We start from the raw sequence: 27,162 nt of genomic DNA, 5'->3' as shown, positions 1-27,162 counted from the left end.
TACTGATTGCCAACTGGCTACTTGAAGCTCCCTATAGCTTCTATGCAGCGATATATGAGCCACCAAGATACTCCGGATCCTCTTACGTTCTGTCTACACTTATCTATTTTATCTACTACAATTATTAATAAATATAATAATTGTTGGTTGATGTATGATACGAATGAGAAATTATTGGTGTGAATCGTAAATATCTTACTCAACAGATGGCAGATTTATATGCAATAAAAGATCAGATATATATAGTATATATTTCATTATTGTACAAAACAAAACCATATCTTTGTCCAAACTTTATCAAATCCATTAGTGGCATTTTGTTGTTTTTGTACTCTTAGTTTATTTATAATGTTGAAGGAATAATAAAATTTAAACTATATATATACATGTATTTTAAAAAGTATTTGCTGTAATTAACTTTAATGGTTGGAATTTAAATTATAATGAAAAAATATCGGGAGATCTATGTCAAGTAATGTTGCGGAGAGAAGTGAGTATTTTGAACAGTTTCGATAGTGTGAAATACTGAGTGGTTAAACGATCACAGAAAAGTGTCTATCTTGCGCCACAAGTACACAGTAAGGTCCGTGAGCTAGTGACACAAAGTACATTGCAAAACTTCATTGCAATTCGCATAGCTAACATCGCAGTTCAATATTTTCCGTTAACCCATTTGAACGTGTTTTGTGTTGTGATTTTTCCCAATTTTAGTTTTTTTAAATATTCGTAAGTATTTTTAATATTAAAAATTGTATATATCAGGTTCTACGTATGTTTTTAGACACACGATTCCTTGAAATATTTGAGATTAGGAAAATATTAATTAAAGGAACAATAATTACAGTACAAATATGCTGTGCATTAAACCAAATTATTATCGATACTAAAGAACTTCGTTTCGCATTAATTAGTTTTTACTAAGCCTACGAAAATAAAAATAAATGTTTTCCGTGAATTTCTGTCAATTTTTCTTTGTTTCAAAAACTTCATAAGAGTTCCATAAAATATTCGAATTAGTCCAGCCGTTCGACTTTTGCCCCGAGCAACATATTTAGATTAAAATTTATTTATATAGATATATATGTATTATATTTTGTTAATTTATCTGTAAATATCATTAAAAGTTCTAGCATTATCTATAATATTATAATTTTTATATATTTGCCGACGAATATTTTTCTATAGTGTTTTTTCTACATCTCATTATTCAATAGTTCAACGTAAAACGTTTCACATTATTATGATCTGTATTACTTACACGTCTCAGTCAATTCGGTAATGTATAGCATATATAGAAGACTTGATAATCTAAAGTCATGTTATAATTTGTATATTTGAGTTTTCAACGAATAACAAAAAACGAACGCTTCAAATTCTTTCACCATTGGAATTCTAATTTATCTATAAATAGCATATACTATACTTATTTTTAAAAAAAGGCTAGTCTGAACAGCCAGGACTCAACTCAAAAACGCGTTCTGTTTCACCATCATTTGTGTAATAGGCAAGTAGGTGATCAGTTTTCTGTGCCTGACACACTAGCACAAACATTGTCTAAGGGGTGCTGATTTTCTCACGCTGTTTTCCTTCACCGTAAGAGTAAGTCTTCAAAGCGCACATAGACAGTAAGTCCATTGGTTCACAGCTTAGGTTCAAACCTAGAATCACTCCTCTAACTATGCTTAACACAGAAATTTCTAATATTTTCCTTGGTTAAAATTGGTAACATGAATGATGAATTTGTCTTTCAAATATTTAACGTGGACAAAGGTGGTGCTTTTTAAATGGGTAGGTCGACGGCACTACACAGATAAAGCATTTACATCGTAAAATTATCTTATTCTTCTAAGTTTTTAAACGTGACCGAGATTTTTATCTGTTTATCAAGTCCATATTAGAAACCGTACCTTATTCGACAATGTTAAGAGCATATACAAGAGTGTATTTATACAGAACACACAATTATTTAAGTGGAACTTTCATTTGTAAGGGTTTTCATCTATGTTTGTTTACCTATATAATAAATAACATCTGATATCCTGAGTTTAAGTATATGATATGATATCTAAGTTTTAACGTGCCGTGCTATTTAAAAAATAAACTTATGCATTTTAAAACAACTTTGTGTTTCGCCAACGGATATAAAATTGCTCTTTGTATGTCTAATTAGAACTAAGAACAAAACATCGTACTAACAACAAACAACTTTAAAGTAAGCTTAATAAACAACTGGATTTATATCAGTAATTACCTTAATTTACATTTAGTAATTCACGGTTTAAGACTAAAATTAATTTTATGCAACTAAAAACCCCAAAAATTAGTATTCCAAATGACTTTCAGCATTCAACCAAGAGTTAATATTTTATTCATTTAGAATGAAGTAACTTAGAATTCTGTTAAAGTATTAATAAAATTAATATATTACTTTGTTATTAAGTGTTCATTACAATTGAATTATTAATGGATGTTATTTTATAAAATTGCAGGCTGTTAAAGAACTAGTCGAACAATATACTCGACTTAAAGATTGCCGAGCCTATATCTAATAAGGGCGTATGGAAAACCCATACAACCTACAGAAAAAAAATTGTACATATTTATTTTATATTAGCTGCCCCCGCGAACTATTATTTTATTTTCGCCTTAATATGATTTTTTTACTTAACCTACCTTTTTAGTGGGTACATACCAACATATGGAATATTTATAGAGACTGTTTGCTTTCCCGGAAAAAAACCTAATTAGTAAATGTTAATGTTCAATTGTTTTTTTCTTTTTACAAATTCTCTCTATAAAAACCTTCGTCAGTGCTCAATGAATAAATTTTAAAAATCCAATTGGCCCAGCATCTTCTAGTTTTGCGCCGCAATGTATTTTGCAATAATTGTTTATTAGATAAATACCCAACATATTTGCACTTTAATATACATATATAAATAGTTTAAAAAATGCACATCAATTGGTAACCTAACCTCCTTCGTATTTTTAAAATGCCGTAAACACGCAAAGCCAGTAAGGTTATTAGACAAGATAGAATCCTGCGCACCTTCCCTATATTTCTACATTATTAATATTGTCTACGATGTCATGCTACAGCAGAAACGAGGGAAAACTATTTATCTATGTTCCGATAAAGTTTTTGCCCATGAACTATACTACAGAGATAATGTATTGTACAATTTAATGGAGTAAAATAAACACTATAAAAGACTTCAACGCGAGCGACGCTAACATCAGACCTTTTATCTAGTACTATATTTGTTTATAGAATAAAGAAACCATACTTAAATAATTATTCGACCTTTCATACAATGTACACATTGATATATTAATTAACTTAATCACGTCAAGCTATATTACAGTTTATCCATACATAATATAAATAATGAAGCGTGGATTAACGCGCGTTTTCTCGACTGCTAAATTAAATAACGTGTAATGAGTGCTTCCTGTATCTTATATTATATAATAACATATTTTATTTTTATTTATTGTATTTAAATCTATTATTGAAATAAAATAATACTAAGGATGTTAATGGGTGGTCTTGCTTTTAAAAGCAGAAAGTATAATATATCTTATATCTAGTCTGGTATATAAAACCCACGAGAGGTTACACTTTCACTTATCAAACAAAAAAGACAACGAGGGATGGTACAAATTCAGCTTCATAATAGATTTGGCCTTGGAACATAAAGTTTCATAACATCAATGTAACTATTTTAATGAACAAAGTATTTCGTGTAATCATACAATCGTTTTGTCAAATTACGTAAACCGTGCTAAAGCCGAAAATTGTATTTCTTGCTAATGATACTATATAACACAGTCAAACTAGAGAATTATCGTCTAGAATGTGTGGTATTTATCACAGTAAGATTGTTTGATTAGTGTGATTCATTTATGTGTTGCATGTACAAAAATATAATACAATTGAGATAATTAAACGATTGGCGGCCACTGTGATAAAAAAGAAATATGTTAGCTAAGTAAGAAGTGCAAATATACGTAAGACATATAGTTATTTCGACTTATTAATGGCACAAAACAAAGCAACTAATATATATGGAAACAGTGATAAAGACAATATTAAAAAAATACATAAACAAAATAGGGCGTTCCTATTTCTGAATTCTTGTAATCTTTACTATTTTTACCTATTCGAGATTTTTCTATATTAAAGAGCAAAAATATATCGTAGATTAAGTAAAGTTATAATTATCATTAATAATGTACGTAGTTGGTTTAAATAAAATGAGATATTAACGTTAGTTAAAACCACTCACTACTTGTAAAGATACTTTTTAATTAATTAATTTTATTCTGGTTACACAATAAAGGAACCGTAACTAAGCCTTATGCCTTCAAATCACGGCTGTGCACGGTAAATTTCCTAAAACGGAAACGTTTGTATCCTTAAGTAAATAAATAATAATAAGCCACTGCAATACTGTATGGGTTCTGAGTCCCACAGTGTATGTTTTTATATTTTTTATACGTACATATAAGTACATAAGCCTTCTGATCTAAACAGTATACTGCAAGTCTGGGATTATAAGTAACGCGCTTAAAACTTAGACATCACTGCTCCGTAAAATAAGTATTTCACTGGTTTTGTTGAAAACCCAGAGAGCATTATGGGTTCCATTCTTCCTTAGGTCGTAACTAGACCTTCGCAAATCAACCTACTTCTAAGTAGGCAAATGTTAATGGGTAATTTTATTACGAGAGCAAGCTTTGATGAATTAGAAAACCGATGTAACATGTAAGAACTTTTTTTCGCCATTTGAAAGTATTAATTTTCCACATGCATAGAATTTATGGGCTGGTTTCGAACAACGTCCCGAGATTCGCACGCCTGGCTGCTTGCCTAACACCGCTTTTCATTTATTACGAAATATCTTTATACAATAATTCATAATGTCTATGTCAGATTTTGCCCTGTGTTGCAAGTCATTAATGTCATACAATAACAATACGTATTGTTTTGTCTCGTCTTCTCAGAAATGTTCGTACGTCATAACGCAATCTTTGTGTCAAATACATTACATGACCGGAAATAACTTGGTATAAGTAATTGTTATTTTAAATTACATCCAATAACTAATAAAACGAACCAGCGCTAGAATAATTACGTTAAACTTAAATTAATCAATAAATCCTTTTATAAATTTGACGATTACCTAAATGGTCCTAATCCTTGGGATTGATTTGCTAGAAATATATGTGGCTGTTGTTCCTTACAAACAATTTGTACGATTCAAAACTTGGCGATTAAAAAGAGTGTTGAGAGTTCTTATGCCCGTTTTACGCACTTGACTTGCGAATTGGTAGTAAATGAAAATTTAGAATCAATTACCTATATGGTAGGATAATGAGGTAGGACCTTCCTTTAAATTTTGTTTTGACAGGTATTATAGGTTGATATAGAGGTAATATCATTTCATACGCGAAGTCTATGAAGTTTGATCGATTAATCACGCCACACGCATTATTCTTATAGCAGTCGTGCACATTAGCCTACGGGTAGGGCCGAACATTCTCATATTTTTCGGATCACCCATCCGATTACAGTTATCACTTTTTTAGGTTTATTTGCTATATACAGGTCTCTTTTGTAATATTTATATTTGTAAACCTATTAAATATTGTCGCAACATATTGGCTAAAATTTGTATAACATGTTTGTTTTCTTAAGTATTAACGAGCTTGCCTAAACAATATACTATCATTTCAAAAAATATCTTTACTTACATTATTCTTTAGTATTATTGTAATAATGCCAAAATCATTCGTATTATCATATTAAATTCATCAATTATAGAATAAACAAATATCTCTTATATGTACTAACACCGTCACAAAAAGTCTATTACATTCCTATCAATCATCCCGATGCGCGAGCGCAGCAAATACCATATTGGAATTATCATATCAACGTTTTGATTCATTTATTGACATTAAAGAAAACAAAAAAAATTGTTTATTGTAAATAATGAGCTAAATCTAGACAACAAAGATGGTTTTGCAATTATTAGAATTCAAGTATTAATCAACCGAGCTGTCTTCGTCTATCAGCACTATGGCCATGGTACAGCCTCTATAAATTGTACAAATAAAAATGTGTGTGTCTCTCAACCCTGAAGGTTATGCATTCGAATTCCAGCTGTTCCCGGTAAATATCGTAAAACGTAAACGTATTAGAAATAATAATAAGTCACTGCAAACCTGTATTGGTTCTCAGTCTCACATTGTATTTTTTTTAATAGACAAGTACAAAAACTGCTAGAGTAAGATAAACAATAATAACTAAAACTAAACAATAATGTACATATAATCTCTTAAACTTGCGAAACGGAATTTAGAAAAGAGTACAATCATAGGTAATGTACACTTATATAATAACTTAACCTTGTAATACTTAACGGTAAGTTGTCATTACTTGATTTTTTTTTTGATAATAGATTACGTAAGAGATACGTCTCTTTGAGTGACACTAGAAAATAATCTATGGAAGCCAATATTATATCATCTTATTATAATAAACAAAGAAATACAGTTAAAGTATGCAATGTTAATAGATTTGTGTGTTTGTAATTGATAAACTCAAATCGGATCTATTTATTATCAAAATGATTTAAAATGAAACGTGCAACCGTGCTAACCTAACAGGCAGGCAGACATACTATTTAAATTTGATATTCATTCAAATCTAATTACTTTGACTTTACTATGTTCTGCATACGCTTTCAATATAGATTATATGACATTATAGATTAACATGACAAAACTTTGACATACATGTCAGAATTAGGTGAAGGTGACAAAAAACTTTTACTATAAATTAAACAAATATAATAAGTTTATATTTATAATATTGTTTTTTTATAAGCAATAACGTAATTTGTGTCTTACATACGTTGTTAATTTCGTATAGGACGTGTTCATCGTATCAATAAAAAACGTACCACAAAGATTGATATATTTCTATACCTACTTCTCAAACCTTTATTAGCGCAATAAGGTTTTACTATTAGAACAAGACATTCTCCACAAACGTTTCGTGAACTATTACAGCAAGTGCATGTTGCAATAATTACAATGCTAAATCGATGCACGCAATGCATGGCTTTAGTTTAATGCAATTTTACGATAAATAAATGTATGTAAACGGAATCATATTTTGTATTCAAGAGACCTGCTGAGAATTGTGATCGGAGTTGGTTTAAAAGTGAATGGTTTGTTATTTCGTGTCTCAGCAAATAATTGAATCATTTGTTTCGGGCCGGTAGGCATTAATCGCCGAACATACGTTCCTGTTGTAAGCGGTTGTCAGGTGTTATGTAAGCTCAATCGGCGTGGTTTAATAGATAGTTCAAAAGCCAGCGAAATACTAAGTTCGTAGGTATTCCATAGATTATAGTGTGTTTCATCTGGCTTTTGCTGTGAGGTACAGAACGAATTCGTTTATCCTACTTATTCGTTGACACCATTAGAGCTTTAAACATTATAACTGTACGAAAACAGTTCAACGTTGACGCTTCTAATATCCTAAATTATAAACAAAAATACAACTTTAAAAAGTATTTTATTTACTATGTAAAGTTCCGGTATTTATGGCAATTAATCTTAACATTAGGTAATTCATTATGTCAGGGCCGTGCAAGGTCAGTGTTATATTATAAATGTAATTATTGTGTGATATAACTTTATAAAATTGCAATGAGTTTTGTCTCATTCTAACAAACCTCATTTACGCTGTAATGAAAAGAGGCAACACTTTCGTTGTTCGCACTAGTAGTTGTTGCACTGTAGTAGTTCAACTAGATATTGTTTTGGGTATCTGAGGTTTTATCACCTACTTCTACGAACAGCTATCCTTGGAATAGTGAAATCGCTTCATGAAGCCTGCGAAATGCCCAGAAAACTTCTGAGAATGGAGATAGCGGCGAACATAAATAGCCAGGATTTTAAGGCGCTACGGACCAAATAGGCGTTTAAGTGCGGAATCTGAGACCTACATTTACCTACTTCTACTACGCCGTATAGACACATATGACTTCAAGCACAAATAGGTAATAATAGTAAGAAAACTTATACAATAGAGTTACCGAAATGTCTCCCATCTCCCCAAAGATAAATTATAAGATTTTATAAATTCTCTTCTAAAGTAAACATACAGAAGAGGCTCCAAGTGAACTCTCAATAACGTCAGTGATCCCTAGATCATTTCAAACACTACTAAATTTTTGTACTGCACGAGGTTTCGACATCAAGGCTACGGATATTAAAAGAACTACAATTGTACACATAGGGAACGCCGTGTTCAAATATTAAAGTGCGTAAATCTGTTTTGTTGCTTCTACCCGAAAGGAAAGAAAGTACCTTATTAATGGAAGTATATATACAAAAATAAGTATAACTAAGATTGCCACGAACATGTATACTAGTAAAATAATATACGTTATATGTTGTATTGTCCTTAGGATCAGGTTTAGGGCAGGACAACCGGGGTTACAGCCTAGGGCCTCCACAAAATAGGTGCCCACACAATAGACTTCGGAATTTTTTTTTTAAATTCCGACTAGTAAACAACTTACCTTTAGATATTTTTTTGTTTATTGTTTTAACCATTCTTCAAACATGATGATTGTTCTTAAATATGAACAGAAATGAAATACTCTACTGATACGATATTTTTTTGGAATATAATTACTGCACTCCTTTTTGTCCAACTAGGCCAACAGACCTCGAAATCCGGGCGTACTTTCATAAATAAGAAGTTATAGCCTGTTAATAACGCAACAAATTGCCAAGTTCAGCTGGCTTAATTAACATTAAAATAAGCACTAAGATATCAAAGACCGTACCACAGACTATAGTAATTGTACTGTCCTACTTACACCACCATTACGCAAAGTTGTCAAATCACAAATTTGTAATGTATGCGTAATTTACAATGAGTTTTCATCAAAGGTTGAATTGCGAAATTTTTATAGCTCTAACAACTGTGAAGCGTAACTCTTATTAAATATACTCGTAATATATAACTCGGTGATTTAATTCTCGCCAAATTGGTGTTCTAACAAAAGACATCTTAGGAAATAACCTTTGTCCGTAATATAGATGAAAGACTTGACTTGCCTAGCTTCTGACAATGTAAGGGGCCATGGGTAACTTAACATCAGGTGAGTTAAGTATAAGTTTATAAATAATTTGTATGGCTATTTAGGTTTACAATAATTTACCAAAAGAATTAAAAATTCTTCCGACTAGCGTCGACTTGTTGTATTACTTATGGAAAAAATGTATTACTCAATAAATGATTATTTGCGTGAAATTTTTGCGTTGATGTTAATTTAATAACATTTGACATATATGTACGATACAAATAATATAAGAATTGACCAATTTTAATATGACTAATAATGTAAAATGTAAAACTCCTTCAAAGACAAATTTGCGCGCCATTGTATGGAAGAATATGCGAAATTACTATTGTACCACCTTTTTGTACCATATTCTTGCAATAAATTATTTTTATTATTATTATAAAAACATTGTTTGCCATGTTGCTTCAGCGTGCGACAGAGGTCGTTCGATCCTCGGCTGTGCTATGGACTTTCTTTCTATGTGCGCATTTAATGTTCGCTTGAACCGTGAAAACATCGTGAGGAAATCGGCTTGCCTTAGACACAAAAAAACGATTGCGTGTGTCAGGCACAAGAGGGTTAGCACCTACTACCGCTTAGATTGACAAATGATTATGAAAGATACAAATAAATCTGAGACCCAGACCTATAAAGGTTGTAGCTCTACTGATTTTCTTTTTATTTAAAAACATTGTTTAAGATTAGTTGTGTTAGTTTATATATAAATATACAATAACAAAAACTATTTGACTAAGGCTAAATTTATGAGAATGATTTTATGTCAATAATTTAATATACTGTTATAATAAATTTAAACTCCAGTTATTTTATAATGAACGGAAAGTAAAATATTACCAATAACCAGAACTTTATCTAATAATAGCTAATTACAATATATATTAGAACTTCTACAATAATAATTAGTTCTTATAATGTCTTAAATTAGGATGCCTACATATGGGAGGGCTTTGGGACTTAAACAAAACTAGTAGACCACGCCTCATTGTTCTTGGTTGATGTGGGTTTTTCTAGTCCTTTTCGTTTATTCGTCAGTTTCGTTTCAACTAAAAATTTGTACAGATTAACAATGATTACACATGACGTACAGGTAAGCAAGGTCATACGTGAATATCGTGAATGGAATACTTATATCGTCAAGTAGTTCGTGTATATATCTCGCTCTCCTCATAAGCGAAGACTATGTTTAAGGGAAGATCTCAATTGGTTATTTTCTTGTTCCCAAGACTGCCAGCCATCAAGGTGATGTTGATGAAATGAAATATTGATACGGTTCGTACAGTGTTAAAACGAGGCAGGAGAGATCAACCCAAACTCTTCAGAACACTCACCGTAGTACACTGTATAGAACTCACTGATATATTTATTCAGTATTATGTTGGGTTCTACTTTGAACTGATTCGGTCTTGTATTATATATGTACATAATTATTTTAAAGCTAGCCAATGGACCGTGAGATGTGTATCAAATGTATATGTATTATACAGGGCGGCCAAAAACTCGTGGAGCAAACGTAACTAGGGGTTAGATGGAGTCATCGGTTTGGAAATTTTTCGAATTTTAATAAGAATTAGTAAAAAAAAAAAATTTGTTATAAAAATGTAAAATAAATGATAGCTCCGACTCGAGCTGAAGGACCTCCCGTAGAACAATTGTTTGCAGCTGATGACCCTATCTAGCCCCTAGTTGCGCTTGATCCGCAACTTTTTGGACATCTTGTATGTGTAGGGTCAGGAGTTCTGTATAGTATATGTTGTTTATGTATCAGCAACCAGTACTAGACAAGTGAATGTATGAGGGGGTGAGAACTAAGAATCTAACAAGCCTAGGGATCCCTGAGCCCTAGAGTAGCACCCTAACCCTTAAAGTATTGAATATATAAATAAGTATGTAATATGTCTGAATCAAGAGACCTAAGGTAACAGATGGAGTCCTACAGGTAGCATGAGAGGTTTAAGGAGGCTCATCACAGTAAATAAGGACTTGATCACAGTGAGAAGAAGAAAGGAATAAGACAGAGAAATTTTCAAATCTGATTTATTGTTTATAAAACAATATATTATACACTACTATTCATACATCAAGTTACTCTTGTACACTCTTCAATTAAAATCTGTACAACATATAAATACATATACACACATACATATTGATCCTGTCGTGCATGTGTATAAATATATATACTGCAGGATCATATTGAATAAAACTTATATTCTGTGACCTTTTAAGATATAATTGCTTAGATATTGCGAATTAAAGTTCTCGTATACTTATAAAACAGCGATCACAAACCAAATGTTCCTAAAAACATTTGATGTTTGGCATCTATGCCTACTAGTTTTTTATATAATAAAATGGAAACAAGACGGGACTTACAATTGTCCTACTATCTACTTAAAGTCTACTTAATGCTTAAAGAACTTTATTTTCTCATTACAAAATTGTATTTTATTTACATGATAAACTTAATATTATGTAAATAAGAGCGAGATACATGTCCTTATTTTAGTCTAATAGATTCACTTTGACTTGTATCTTTAATACCCTTTTGATGTTGTGTACCCCAAGTGTTCTCCATGCTCCAGGCGTCAATGCGTCGAGTTGTCTCTCTCCCTAAAATATGGCGATGGGGCCCATGGCTGGCCATGCGTGATGCTCGTGAACGGGTGCTACTTGTGATGACTGGTCGTACTAGAATTCGTGTATGCGGTTATGTTAGTTATTTTTGACTATGTATTTGCGTGTTGTTCCTACGAGAGTGTAAGTGCGTGCTCCTATTTCACCATGCCACCTGCTTATGTCATGTGGATCATGGTGTTATGGTTGCAGCTCCTTACAAACGTTGTGTAATACAAAAAAACTTGAAGATTAAAAAGAGTGGCGGAGAGCCAGTTCTTCTCTTCCGTTCTACGCCCTTGATTTGGGAACTGCCAGTAAATGTAAAATTAGAAGCATTTAATGTATATTTATTTTTTATTGACGTTCATAAGTGTACATTGTGTTACCTATATGAATAAATGATTTTTGACTTTGACTTTCTTCCGTGCTCGGTTTCTTTGTACCTAGAGGATATGCGTGATGAAGGCCAAGGTTGTTTGCGATAGCAAGGGCTGGAACCAATCTGTTGCACAGATCCCCGTTCACAACGTTGCATCTACGGAATTCTGTCTCCGACACTATCGACATCTTTCCATGTATTTAATATTATAGATTGTATTATATTTAATTTTTATCGACATAATCGTATTGGCTTAGTACTTTAAAGATAGTATTTTGGTTTTTATGAATAAATAATTTAAGAGATCGTTTTTCTTTTGCAGAGCAATGTCGTCTGAAGGGTTATCGGCTAATGAGGTGGACTCTCTCCCAGATCGGCTAGCGGAAACATTTGCGAATTTTACAGTGTTCATCACTGGTGGTACTGGCTTCATGGGGAAGGTGCTTGTCGAGAAACTACTACGGTGCGTACTTTGCGATATATTTTTTCTTATGTATTGAAATGAGTTAATTTCTATAGGAGTCGCATTAAATGCATGTTATAAATACAAAGTGTACAAAGGTTATTTTTTCTTTAAAAAATAAATCAATAGCGCTACAACCTTTATAGGTCTGGGCCTCAGATTTCTGTATCTGTTTCATAGTCATTTGCAAACTAATAGTCAAGTAGGCGATACACGCCGTCGACTTTTTGGGTCTAAGCAAGCCGGTATCCTCACGATGTTTTCCTTCACCGTTCGAGCTAATGTTAAATGCGCACATCACAGCCGGGGATCGAACCTACGCCCTCAGGGATGAGAGTCGCACGCTGAAGCTTCTAGGCCAACAGTGCTCCTTTTTTTTCTCCCTTTCTTTTTCTTTAGATTTTACTTCATTTTAGTATATAGTTAGTATTCCATGTTATGTTATTTTGTTTTAATTTTTATGCACTTAATGCACCCCTATGTTAGTGTTTCTTTTGTTTCATTGTTCCATATTATGGTTGCCTGGAAGAAATCGCTTGTTAGGGATAAGTACGCCCGTTGCCTAATAACTTATGTAACCTGCTTTTTCATATGTATGCTTTTGTATAAGGTAACGAAATGTGAATAAACAGATGTCAAATGTATGCATAAAAGGGTAAGTCGACATCACAGGAGAGCGAAGACCTGGCAGCTTTCTCGGACAAATAATAAGTCTAGTTATTCAAAGGGGGAAAGCTGCCAGTATCTTCGGAACATTGCCTAAAGGGACTACTTTTATTCATATATTTTAGTTATTATATTTTAAGGTTAGTTATTGGTTTTTATTATACTAATTTATGTTAGCTGTAGGATTACCATACGAAGTTATATATTGCTTTATAAAATAATAGAACACATAAACATTTAACTCGTAGTTATAAACTTTTTCAGACTCAAACTTTTTTATTATTATTATTACTTAGTTGACGACTAACTCTTAATACCTGTATTATTTAAATAATAAAAATCATCACCAAGCTTAATATTCATTGTTGTTTATTTTATAAATCTTTCCAGGAAATGTCCGGATATCCGTAAGATAATTCTTCTCATCCGCCCGAAGAAGGGCAAAACTCCAAAACAGCGTCTTGAAGAACTATTTGCTGATGCTGTAAGTTTAATTATTAATCTGTTAAATCGGAAAGGGAATATCAGAAAGATACCTATACCTATGATACCTATTTTGTATTATCACTATTATTGACCCTATCGAACGAAACCTCACGTCCTTAACCATGTATATTGTATAGAATATAATTAAAACATTTTGGCGATATGAAAAAGATGCACATTTAAAAAAAACAATTGAGTTTGCGGAACCTTATTGCTCATAAGAGATCTCTTTTTGACAAAAAGCTATTTATCTTAAAGATAGATCTGGATCTATTTCGATATGATTAAAAAGTTTTACACCATCTTGTTTTTTAATAATGTCATTAAAACGCCTCACGATTTCTTAAGAAATATAACCGCCTTTGACTCACACTAAAAAGTATATTTAAGCAATCTCTTCGAGTCAACGGGGATTAGAAGAATTGACATTTTTTTTCCTTTTTTTTCATATGTCTTTACTAAGGTATGATGGAACATATCAAGCCTAACTTAAGACAAATAATAAATTTAAATCTAAACTAATTTGCTAAAAAGGATTTTTAACATAAGAAAAATTTCCAATGACACTGCAGTCTCTATTAAAGGGAGGACACTCTGTTCTTGTGTTCTATTTTTTCACTCCCTGTCACACCCTGTGTCAAGAAGTTGAATAGCCTCGACCCTCACATTAACGACATTTCTAGTTAACAATTAATTTTGTTCCTTAAAAACTTATACTATATAAACTTGAGAACCTTATGCGCCTAACCTTATTATTAAGAACGGATCTCTCATTAAAACCTTACCTACATATACGTAATCAATAGTTATATAAACCTATATTCACTCAGCCCTAGTCAAAGTACTAATCACGTATGAAGTAACTTTACGACATATCCTTTCGTCACAGCTATTGCACATTGCAAACACAACAGAAACCTTACACTCATATTGCACGCTTATTTTCTACGTTTCTAAATAGTATTCTAACATTATTGAGAGAAAGACAAATATATTTAATCTATAATACTTGTACTAAGCATGCAGAAATTATGGTTTTTAATGTTTAAATGCCAAAATTGAATTAATAAAGCTCTAATAATTAGAGGTTTCAATAGGACTGTATGCGATATTTGTATAAGAGCGGAAAAAGTGTATGTGTAAGACGATGGTATAGAAAGACTAGTGAATACTGGGAAGAGAGAAAATGGAGCGTTGCATTCCTTTCTATGAAATCTCAAACGACGCTCGACTGGCCGTGCTTATCCCGACGGGAGTGAATGTTGGGTGTGGTAGGGAAATAATTAAAGTAAAATTTATGTCGTGGAAATGAAAGAATTAAGAAGTATGTGAGGTGTAACATACTTCTATGTGTAAGCGGTGTGGATAAGTAACGATAAGAGACATAAGCTGTGTACAGATACTGGCAAACATCTTGAACAAATGACCTTGCCAGCGCAGAAGCGATTTCTAGGTATCACTGGGAGGGGGGTGCGGCGGCGGGAGAGTGACGTGTCGATCGCGTGATTGGTAAATCAGTTGACGTTTGTGTCCCGCGCTGTGAAGGATGCGCAAACTTCCACTTCCTTGTTTAATGCTCAAGAAGTTTGCCGGTATCTGCGTTAGATGAGGACGTAATGACAAGGATGCGAAAATGAATGGTGGTTTGGCCATGCAGAACGGATGGAGGAGAAGCAGTTAACAACCTGTATATACAAATTAGCTTTGGTAGGACTTGTCGTACACACCTGGATCAAATCTAGCAGGTACTAGACAAGTTAAAAGTGCCCAGAAGCAACGAGCATGCATGGTCAATGTCGTGAAAGTGAATGAAGTGAGAAAGGTATATCAGGACCGTAGCAGGTGGAGATTCGTGGCCTATGCCTACCCCTTTGAGAAAAAGGCGTGATAATGTAAATAAATAAATAATAATAGGTTAATAATATTTATAGGAAGACGAGACTTTCGCGAGAGATATATAAAAAATCTCTAAACTTGAATTAACAGTATTAACAGTGGTCTTATCAATAATAAAATTTAATGTTTTAGTTATTATTTGTTAATAAACTACACGAAGATGAACCCATAGAATACGCTGACCATATAACGTCCTATATTATTTTAAAAACTTCCTAATAATATCGCGTACTACAAAAGGCTTTAACTTAGGTTACAACGACCAAAATTGGGCCTTCAATGTATACTCTAAACTTGTATGTAGCAATGTATACGCTAACCGCCAATCTTGTGCTGTCGTATGCCATACGGCTGGAGCTCTTTAAGATATTTCTCTGTTAATCCAGCCGTTCAAGAGGCGATTAGTGACATACACGCGTACAGTAGAATTATACATACAAATAAATTATTATTATTCACAGCTCTTCGAGAAGGTAAGAAACCTCAAAGGCGGCGTAGAACCTCTGCTAGACAAAATGGCACTTGTGTGTGGCGATGTGAGTGAACCAGACCTAGCTATCAGTGAAGAAGACAGGCAGATGCTTATAGATGAAGTGGATATGATAGTCCATGCTGCTGCTACTGTCAGGTATATCAAAATGGGGCAGACAGTAAAATGCCTTTACGAAAAGGGAAAATGCAATGAAAAACCAATTTTCCATTTTCGTTGCACTTAGCGGTAATTGAATTAGATCCATAACTCAGTCAGTATTTATTTTAATTTATGTTAAAGTTTTTGTTTGGTTAAAAGTTGGGCTTGTAAATTATGTAGAGATTCCTATATGATCAACACTTGAATCACTTGAAATCATTTATAAAACTTATCTTTTAATACCGACTTAAGCAGTTTGTGCAGTTTTGCCAAGTTTAAATGTTTTTATTAATAATTTTGTTTAAGTTTAATACTAAGTAAAATTTATTGTAGATTCGACGAAGAATTAAATAAAGCAGTGCTATTGAACGTTCGCGGTACGAAACTTGTGTTGGAGTTGGCAAGACAATGCAAAAACTTAAAAGTAAGTAGTCTGATATAATGATCAAACTTTGATCTAGATTATATACTATTATAGTGAAAAGACCGACCATTACCACTATATAATTAAAAAATAGTTAATTCTAGTATCAAGTGGAAATACTACTGGAAAATACACAACCAAAGAGCAAGATTTTATTACAATTCAGCTTTCTAATATTAACTTCAAAAATGGACTACCTTTATAGCAAGTTATAGAAATTGTATAATCGTATATTATCTGTGTAGCACGCGTGTTACTTTAGTAAGTATGCATGATTGTTCACTTTTCTTGGAAACAAAGAATCATATCGAGATGATTTTGTTTAAATCTTTGGAACAGTCAATGTCTCGAAATAAGTTACTAAACTTAGGTTTTGAGGTATGAAAGGGATTTGAAATAGGTTCAATAATTTTATTTAATAACTAAAAAATAAAAAATTGGGCCTCCGATTTCTGTATCTGTTTCATGATGATTTGTTAATCTAATAGGCAAGTAGGTGATGATTCCTGTGCTTCACATACACCGTCGAATTTTTGGGTCTAATGCAAACCGGTTTTCTCACAATGTTTTTCTTCACCGTTCGAGCGAATGTTAATGCGCACATAGAAAGAAAGTACATTGGTGCACAGCCGGAGATCGTAAAATCGACGTGTGTCACGCACAGAGTATATCAAGGAAACAGATACACAAACTTTATGCTGACACCTATTGTGCCGTAGGTTTCCTTAAAAAAATCTATATTTCAGCTCCACTTCCACATATCGACTGCATATTGCCACCTGCATGAGAAATTGCTCGAGGAGCGTCCTTACCCACCACCAGCTGACCCTCATAAGGTCATTGAAGCTGTCCAATGGATGGATGAGGAGACCATTGCTGCTATAACGCCAAAGTAAGACTTTATTAAGTACAGTATAGACAGAGAAAGAGAGATACAGAATGTCGAATTGCTGCGAGAGAGAGAGAAACAAACTTTAGTTATAATATGGTAGCTAATCATACAGACGCTAGTCCCCACACCATGGACATTCCTGTGTTGTGGGTGATCAGACCAGGTACTCGTCCTTGGTTCCGTTTATACGTTCAAAAATAAACAATATTTGTATGTTATAATTAAGTTATTAAAACAAATGGCTATTTTCATCCTGTATTTGTAATGATATGATATGCATATTTCATCAATTAGAAATAGACATGTATATAAACATAATAAAATTATTCGATGTAAATTTATCTAATAAATTATTTTTTTATTAATTATAGGTTACTGAGCAAGTTGCCAAACTCTTACGCATTCACAAAGGCTTTAGGGGAAGCCTTAGCAGTGGAAGCCATGAAGGATATTCCTCTTATTATACTGAGACCTTCAATAGGTAATTAAAAAGTTCACATATAACCTAACACTATACACATATACATCTGCCACCATTGATTTTTTCAATAACTATAGGTTTATGGTTTGGAAGGTACCTGACAACGGCTCACTAGCGAAATATGAAACTAAAAAAAAATGTTTATAAATCTAGGAATACATTTTAATCAAAATAATGATCAAATACCAACTCCAATAACATTGGTTGAACTGGAAGTTTAATATTTTTAATGCAATTTCTTTACCTCACCTCATATACAAATTTACTTTTGTGTTACTGAACATTAAACAGCTCATCCTTCATTTAGGGTATCCGTCATTAAGTCGTGGCTGCCCGTCACCATACGATTGGCTACCTCCATATCATCTTTTAAAACTCTTCTGCATAAACATTTCTTCACCTTATCTATATAGATCAATCGTGACTTGTGTAATTCTTGTTTTACTCTTTAATTTGTATTGCATCACCATTCATAAATCCGTGAGATTAGCTTTTCAATTATATTAAGGTTCTATATTTTTTAGCGATAAGGCCACCCGTTGCATCCCATATGTATTGTGTTATATGTGTATTTTTTTAATGCAACAAAGTGTGAATAAATAATATATCCTTGATAATTAAGTAGTAAATTTATTTGACGTCCTGGTGATAAGAAAATCTTTGTATACTTTGTGTTTCCACTTTACATTTTTATACATGCATAACAAATATATAACATAATTGCCAAAAATATTTGTTTATCTAAAAACTTACAGTTATCCCAATCTGGCAAGAGCCAGTGCCTGGATGGACTGACAATATAAATGGACCTACCGGACTACTTATTGGTAAGAACTGTTTTGTGTGCAACTACGACGTAGTTTTTTCATATTCGCGCTGGTATCACTTATAGTGCTGTATAAAAACTCAATATTAAGAGTTGGGAGTTAGATCGCTGTTGGGAGTTGCACAGTATTGCTGCAACACAACACACTCACAACTTTTGATAATGTAGAACAAACGTTATTGTCGCTAAGAGTGAGTTTAGTCTGTGTGAATTGTGATTCTTTTTTTAACATAATTCGAGTATATATACTCCGAGTACTATGAATAAAAAAGATACTAATGAAAATTATTGCGTTCTCTCAAGTAAATATTTCCATTCTTACTTGGAATCTGACTCATGACTATAATTTCATTATTTTTCGATTGTTAGCCGGTACTTTAACTGTTGTAGCTGGAACTCTCTTTAGCATTTTAGATATATTATATCTATTCTTTATATGCTAATGAATAAAACACATCGATTTTTTTTTCATATTTCCCAGTTTTCAAGCATGTACGTTTTAATTCGTCTATTCATAAAAGTAAATAGTGTATTTACACTAACTTATTTTTAATCCAAAATTTAGAATTTTTTCTTTAGAATGCTTGAAACTCCTATATTAATACTAGCGGATCTGACACTCGTTGTCTTGCAATACAAACGAAAATTAATTCTAATGCCTACGACTGGGAATCGAACCCAGATCGTTTGGTTACGCGCCTAGAGCTCGACCAGTTGAGCTATCCGAGACTTATACCTGAAAAACCAGCTGTTTATTTGCAGTAAAGACAACCTTGATACCGACTGCAGCGCCACCTGCCGGGCTGAGTTGTGAATCGAAACCAGGGCTCCACCCAAACACATACAAAAAAAATCATTCAAATCGGTCCAACCGTTTAAGAGGAGTTCAGTGACATATATACGTACAGTAGAATTATATATGTAATTATATATATATATATATATATATATATTGAATAGTCGTAAAACAGTTTGAGTATGATGTTCTACTGATAATATGTATTAACGTTACAGCGTGTTTAATGGACGAATAAATGTCATAAAACTCAATTTTCTTAAGAATATTCTGATATGTACTGCGTATAGGGTTGAGGTTTGGTTTTGTAGTGCGTGAAAACGAAGCCAATACAAAAAAGTGCGTGCATACCAACTACACATGTCAGAAGTGAAATTTTTTATTATTATTAATTACTAAGGTAAAAGTCCCAATAGATGATCAAGTACCAGTATATGATCACTCCATGTATTTATATAATTGTAATTTGTAATTCTAATATGTACCTACTAAACGAATACATCAACCAAATGTTTTTTTTCCTCGATCTCCCTTTCTCACTCTCTCTAACGACGATCTCTCGCTTTTCTTCGACAAAAACGCTGCACATCTTCGTGACGTTCCGTAAATAATTTACCCTCATGCGTCTAAAGAAGTTTCACTTAAAAAAAAAATAGAATTAACCAAATTGGTATTCCAGGTGCGGGAAAAGGTGTGATCCGGACAATGTATTGTAAAGGCAACAGTTACGCTGACTATTTGCCTGTTGACGTATTCATCAATGGTATTATGATAATGGCTTGGAACTACTTGTCATATGGGTAAGTGTATTAGGGTGTGTGTTTCCGCATTTTCTAACCATTCGAAAGCAAAGAAGGATAAAGGGCACGTGAGTAATTGTCGTGAATAAATAATACTATAGTATTGTCTTTTGTTAAAATAGCTTTTACACGTTAAGAAAACACTTTTTAAACGGATTGAAGCTATGTATTATTATTAAAAACTTATAATTCACTGTGACCACGCACGCTGTGAAGAACGCGAAATGTCGGAAAAAATAAAATTAAAATTATGTAAATAATTATAAAATTTTTAAAAAGTGTTTTCTTAAATAATACTATTTACAGCTTGTGCTAGTAATACTTCTTTTTTATTACATTTAAATAACAATGAGAGTAACGATTGCTTATATTATAATTTCATTGGTGGACAGTATGGCACCAATTGTGTTGGCATCTGTAATCGACGCAGGCAGGCTTTTAAATAGTGCTTCCTCAAACGTCAGCATACTCTTGCTGTACTGAATTTTTGGCAAAGCAATGTAGCTTGCTCGCCCAGTGACCCGATGTTTTTCGATTTAGTATGATTATGGTTGTGTAGGACTTTATACAATAGAAAACAGACATTATTATTAAATATAAGATGTTCAATAGTGTCAGAAAATATTCTTGTTGTATGTGTTTTCATAAACAATGTAATCATTTACAGTGGAATAAAGTTGTTATAATTGTATTTGGCCCTGTCTGTAGGTCAGCAAGCCCCCCCATCAATTTACTTGCAGTTGTGCCCAATTATAAGATAGCACATTTTTGTAATTGATTATAATTGAGGTAATTTAACATGCCGCGAGTTATGTAACCTAACATTTTAGTTAATAATCAAAAGCGCAACCAAACCATTTTCACACACTTGAAGCCAAATTGAGCCCTAAGTTTTTCTTACTAATATAACTATTACAATGTATGATACATTGTAATAGTTATATTATATACACTTATATAAAAGTGTCACTTAGACTTAAGAACACATAAATAAGTCAAGTTGTTTTTTATTAATCCAGCGTCGCAATCCCACTACCCCTAATGTTATCTCAGTTAGAAGCTCACGTTTTACATAATCACACCTAGCTTCAAACAGAGTTTAGTTTAACATACATTTGAACATCCTTTCAACAACCACCACCGATCTTACTCGTGTTATTGGTAAATTTTTATTACTAATAAAAAAAATGTGTTCGTGTACTAATGTACACACGTAAGAAGTGAAACTTCTTTAAGACGTTATTATTTTTGAAATATGATCTACTATATGCAACTTTACAGAAATTGGTTAAATAAAGTTTAACAAAAGGATTTTATTATCATAGATATGAATACAAATAATACAATTATATTATTTTACCTTATTACAACTAAGATTATTACAGAATTTCATTATATTATTACTATCATTCTTATTGTTATTAATGGCTTCGAATCAACCAATTCTTTGAATCAACCGTGATAGGGACAAGAACAAGATGGCGTGTCACGGAAAAATGTCTCGCTAAATTTTTTTTCAACGCCGATAAAGAAGTTTCATTTAAAAAATATATTTTCCAATTATATTCGCATTAAACTGAGCGTTTATATTGATCACCGAAGCTTCATATATTGCTAACCAGCTCATATCCTGTTACAGTGATAAAAAGTCGAATGTGATAAATTTCACGTCGTCAGCGGAGATCAAGGTGACATGGACAGAGATGATTGACGCTGGACGAGATATCATCATGAACAGAGTGCCGCTTAATGGTGTTGTTTGGTGAGTCTTTTATAAGACATCTTATATATTTTATACTAATAATCATCATATACAATATCACAGACCACATAGTACTTAAAGTATGCAAACATTAGTAAAAAGGTTTTAGTTGTAATAAAAAGAAAATTAATAGCAATTAAAAGTAATACATAAATAACGATTACTGCAAAATTAAAACGTTGCGTTCAATTGCAATTGCTGAAATGGACACAATAATTTGAATGTTATTACCACTTAAAGACCGGCAATGCGCCAATTAACGAAATGGACTGCAGTAGCTGTATTTGGCCGTAAGTTCGTTTGCCCACATTAAAAAACAATTAAGTGTCATGTCAATGCGTATTGAACTAGAGACTCTGTTGACCAAAGTCGAACGTAGCCCACAATCTTTCTTAAATAATATATTCACTTTTCCTAATACTGTCTAACAGGCGCGTCCTCACCATCCATGTTAATTCCTGTGGCTTTTAGGTATCCCGGTGGTTCAATGAAGCACTCCCGTATATACCATAACATCTGCGCGTTCTTCTTCCACTGGCTGCCCGCGTTACTCGTCGACACCCTACTTTTCTGTCTCGGATACAAACCAGTGTAAGTACCTATAAATTGCGTGCGTGTGGAATTTTTACAAATATTTCCTACAAGTTTCAAGAAGTTACAGATTTATTTGTACGTCGATGGCCCTAATTGGATTATATAAATTTTTACTTTGAAATCATAGTTTGAAAGTTATCAAATTGGTCATATTCACTTCAACTGAAGCGTGAAGGCACGAACGCGTGCGTATGTAATACGAAACATTTTACGGAGAATTGATTATTTCTAGAAAGTTCCACCAAATAAATTACTTAAGTATGAGTAATAATTAATTGCCGACTGTTCAGGCGGCTCTTAACCCTAATTTTAATATCACACATGCTCGTGCGATTAAGTGAAACATTGCGAGGATCTCACTAATTCTAAGAACTAGATCGTTGACATGTGTCAGGAATCACAGGATCAGCTGATGACACGCCTATAAAAAAATCTCTGATAGATGTATGTTGAAAATTCCTCCACACAGCTCATTCTTTTTAGGCAGGAATTCCGCTGTATTTTGTTATTCTAGTACATAAACACCTCTTAACCACATCATATCCTGCCCGATGGTGACATTTGTATTCGTTTATTTTAAGTGGTAATATGCACAATGTTAATACTCGGAAAACGCAGGCTGAAAGTTCCCCGTATTAGACTATCTAATGTTAGTAATTGTTTTTGGGAAAAGGGATATTTGTCTTTAATAAAATCCCAGAGGCTCTTTTATCTCTGCCTTTTAATAAATTTAGGAAATGTATTAAACAAAAGCTGTGTAAAAAGGCTTACTACAAAGTTAACGATTATCTAGTTGATAAAAGGACTAGTGCTAGACAGGCTACATCTAAATTTGCGATATTGTTTTAAAATAAGTGTTGTTTGATGATTTGCTATTTTAAAAGAGTACCGAGAGTGTTTTACACCGGCTTTTTCTCTCGGCCTACATCCTCTGTCTTCTTTGCCGATGAGTAGGCATGTCTACCTATTCAAATATAATGATGTGGAATAAGTGATACTTGTATCTTATGTTCCATAATAAACATATACGTTTTTATCATATTGTATTTCGGTGCGTTATTTGTGAATTGTGAACCCTAAGATGATAACCTTTTAGTTTTTTTTAAAGATTTTAGTATAGTAATTGTATGTTTTTTTTTAAATTTAAATCATCAGCAACCAGCCTCTTGGTTTTTATCAGATTTTATGATATAATTTTGTGAATGCAAATACAATAATTTGTTTTGCCATTTCTCAGCCGAATCACGCAAACCACCGTTTCCAAGAGGCCCTAAGGTGCTTCATAGTTACTTGTAATTACATTTTTGTTAATTTAGTGAGGCACTTTACCCTAAGTATTTACTTTTCATTATTAGGTTTGCCTGGAAAAGTTCGCGAGCGAATAGGCAAGGCACGTTGCATCCCTAATAATTTATGTTATCTGTAATTTAAATCTAACCTTTCAGATTAATGCGTGTACACAAGCGCATAAGTAAAGGGTTTGACGTTTTCGAGTATTACACAAACAATCAATGGGATTTCAAATCTGACATCGCTCAGACCGTGCGACAGAGACTAAACATAAGAGAGAGACGGGACTACAAGGTGGACGCTGTTGGTGAGTTTAAATTCTACTTGTATTGAATAGTTCATGTAAACGACCGAACGGAACGCAAAACGCAAACAATATATATGTGTACACGGTAGCCAAAAAGTCGTGGCTCAAACGCAACTAGGGGTTAGATGGGGTCATCAGCTGCAAAAAGTTGCTATATGATTTAAGAAATTTCCATTTCGTAAAACTTAATGTAAGCAAAAATAAATAGTATGTCTAACGCAAAGTCTCGTCAGTTCCCATCAAGTGGATATTATAAAAAAGATACAGGTGTAGATTTTTTTCGATACCTTACAAGAATTAGTAACACAGTAGACAATTTTCTTATGAAAACGCAAAAAAAATTATAACTCTGCAGGGCTGGAGTTTAAGGACCTCCTGTTGAACAATTTTGCAGCTGATTCTCCATCTAACATCTAGTTGCGTTTCATCCACGTCTTTTTGACCAATCTGTATATACAAAAACATAACTTTAAAAAAGGAAGTCTCGCAAGCTTCTTTTACCGTAAAAAAATGTGAGATCCATATCCAAGTCGATTAATTTATTCAGTCCCTACTTAAGGGCCTTTCTGTCTGAAGTAATTAGCTAACCTAACAACAACTACACTAGAAATACAAATCTTATATATTTTAAATATATACCTTTACTTTATTACCTAACGTGGTTAACGCATCAAAACACAATGTATCTCACAAGTACAATACATATGATATTAAATAAGATTGAGCGATTTTCCTTTTGAGGATAAACCTGTAACACAGGTTACCTTTAACAGACATGACGCTCAAACCAGCATTTCCTTCTATAATAAATACTGTTGCTTTATTTTGGTCACTGTGTTTGTAAATGTTTCCATGTATTTATTTGAAACATATGAGGGTGACATATATTTTAATATTGTTATTGTCAGTATATATTATTCATGCTAATTACCTAGTAACTTAATACAGAAGGTCCGTTAAGCACCGACTGAAATTCACGCGCTTTTTCGCTGACTTGCCGTACCCGATCCAGTTAGATTTTTAATTTAGTTATAATTCTAGTCTAGGAGAAACTTCGTTACTTCGAGATGCAAGAAAATGTACAGATATATCTGCGTCTTGATTTAATTGCTAATCACTTTTTAGGTCTGGACATATCGAACTATTTTGAAGACTGCATCAGAGCAGCTCGCGTGTTTATATTGAAAGAATATGACGATACGCTACCCGCAGCGAGGAGACACATGACTATGTATGTACCGTCCAAATCGTTTCGGTACTATTACACAATCGAAAACTTTTTATTTGCAACACAGGAATTGCTATGAGAATACTTAAAATGTATATTTAATTTTCATTTTATTCAATTGAATCTAGATAATAATTTAATAAGTGATTACGTCAACTGTAATTATTTACATTTACACACATTGTCTATGCTTGAAATGGATTTTCGAGGATTCGTAAAAAACAATGAATACGTTTATGTACTATTATTTTTGAGAGCTATGCTTACTTTTGCTGACAAGGGAAAGGGAGCGGGGATAAATTGACGTAAATCTGCTTATGTAATACTTGAACGGGCCCTTGTATCTTATCCATAGTCTCGGTTTATTAATAATAGTGTATAAACTACTAAAACTCATTATCATCTACAGTTTTGTTCGTTCGGCCTTGAAATGATGATTTCCTACTTTTATTGTGGATACTTCGTGTATTCTTAAAATTTAAAGAAAACTTTACTCATATAACAAAACAAAGTTAACTAATTAATTGAAATGTTATAAATTCAAAAACAATTTTGTCAATAATCTTAGACTCTAAATGTATACGTACATAGTATGCAGTTTTCTTGCTCTTGGCAGACTCAAACATAAAAAAAACAAATATACAGTACGTATAACTTTCTAAACGTTGGCAGCGTTAATGGTACACTGCCACAGGGACCAAACTTTGTAAATTGATTGAATTTTCTTGTATGTAGCTAATAATTAGCTTTAATATTTTATTCCGGTTTAGTTTTTCCTGTGTATTACATATATTTTTGCACTACTTGCCTATCTTATTTAATACATTTCTTTTTTTATTTACTCACAGTGGTTGTCTGGAAGAGATCGCTCGTAAGCGATAAGGCCGCCACTTGTCCTCCTTTTGATTTAATTATGTTAGTTTTAATTTTTATTTTGTAGTGTTACGAAGTGTAAATAAATAAATAATTATATTTATTAAGAAATACACACATTAAGTTATTAGTGTATCCTAAGCTCCGCAAAATAATGAAATTGAATCAAATGAAAAAGAAAATCATGTAAGTTTAAACATTATAATATCTTTTTTCAGCATGTGGTGCGTAGATCTCATAGTGAGGTGTCTATTTTGGGGTCTGATGCTGTACTGGCTTAGCACCCGAATTTCTTCTGTCTTCTCATATGGAACCAGTGAGGTCACACCCACATTTATAGAATAGATACCGACTTATATAGCTTCTTTAAATTTAAATTATATGTGCAGAATATAAATCTAAATGCGTAAATTTAAGTTCTATGGTGAAATAGAGAGCTATAAACTGTGTTATTAATGTATAGTTATCATTAGTTTTCTCTTCTTAAAATGTCTTCGTAAAACTATACAAATTGTGCCTGTTAAGCTTTATTTTTTTAATTTCGTATAAAATATAATAAACTTCTGTAAAATATGT

General features: G+C 32.7%; 1 protein-coding gene across 2 annotated transcripts; it reads left to right on the top strand.

Annotated features, from left to right (window-relative positions):
- Nucleotides 1-601: 601 nt before the first annotated feature.
- On the top strand, nt 602-27,153 carry LOC123717263 (putative fatty acyl-CoA reductase CG5065). Of its 2 annotated transcripts, none has more exons than XM_045673164.1 (14): nt 602-726; nt 12,494-12,634; nt 13,691-13,784; nt 16,144-16,310; nt 16,647-16,737; nt 17,484-17,629; nt 18,001-18,110; nt 18,866-18,937; nt 20,412-20,532; nt 22,172-22,294; nt 22,766-22,885; nt 24,334-24,485; nt 25,611-25,716; nt 26,805-27,153. In XM_045673164.1, the coding sequence occupies exons 2-14, from the start codon at nt 12,498-12,500 to the stop codon at nt 26,929-26,931; spliced, it is 1,566 nt and encodes a 521-aa protein (XP_045529120.1). In that variant the 5' UTR covers nt 602-726; nt 12,494-12,497; the 3' UTR covers nt 26,932-27,153. The 2 variants fall into 2 exon arrangements, with proteins under 2 accessions (XP_045529120.1, XP_045529121.1); XM_045673165.1 differs by lacking the exon at nt 602-726 and adding an exon at nt 11,843-11,887.
- Nucleotides 27,154-27,162: the final 9 nt, after the last annotated feature.

This window comes from Pieris brassicae, chromosome 12 (genome assembly GCF_905147105.1).
Source record: "Pieris brassicae chromosome 12, ilPieBrab1.1, whole genome shotgun sequence".
Classification (NCBI taxonomy): Eukaryota; Metazoa; Arthropoda; class Insecta; order Lepidoptera; family Pieridae; genus Pieris; species Pieris brassicae.
Note: the sequence above shows the minus strand (reverse complement) of the source record. Positions and strands in the feature narration are given on the sequence as shown.

Excerpts from the sequence above, each read along its gene's own strand:
- LOC123717263 (XM_045673164.1), top strand. The coding sequence starts at position 12,498 with ATGTCGTCTGAAGGGTTATCGGCTAATGAGGTGGACTCTCTCCCAGAT. Across the intron at positions 13,785-16,143 it reads AAGAACTATTTGCTGATGCT|CTCTTCGAGAAGGTAAGAAA; the intron begins GTAAGTTTAATT and ends TATTATTCACAG. Across the intron at positions 16,311-16,646 it reads CATGCTGCTGCTACTGTCAG|ATTCGACGAAGAATTAAATA; the intron begins GTATATCAAAAT and ends AATTTATTGTAG.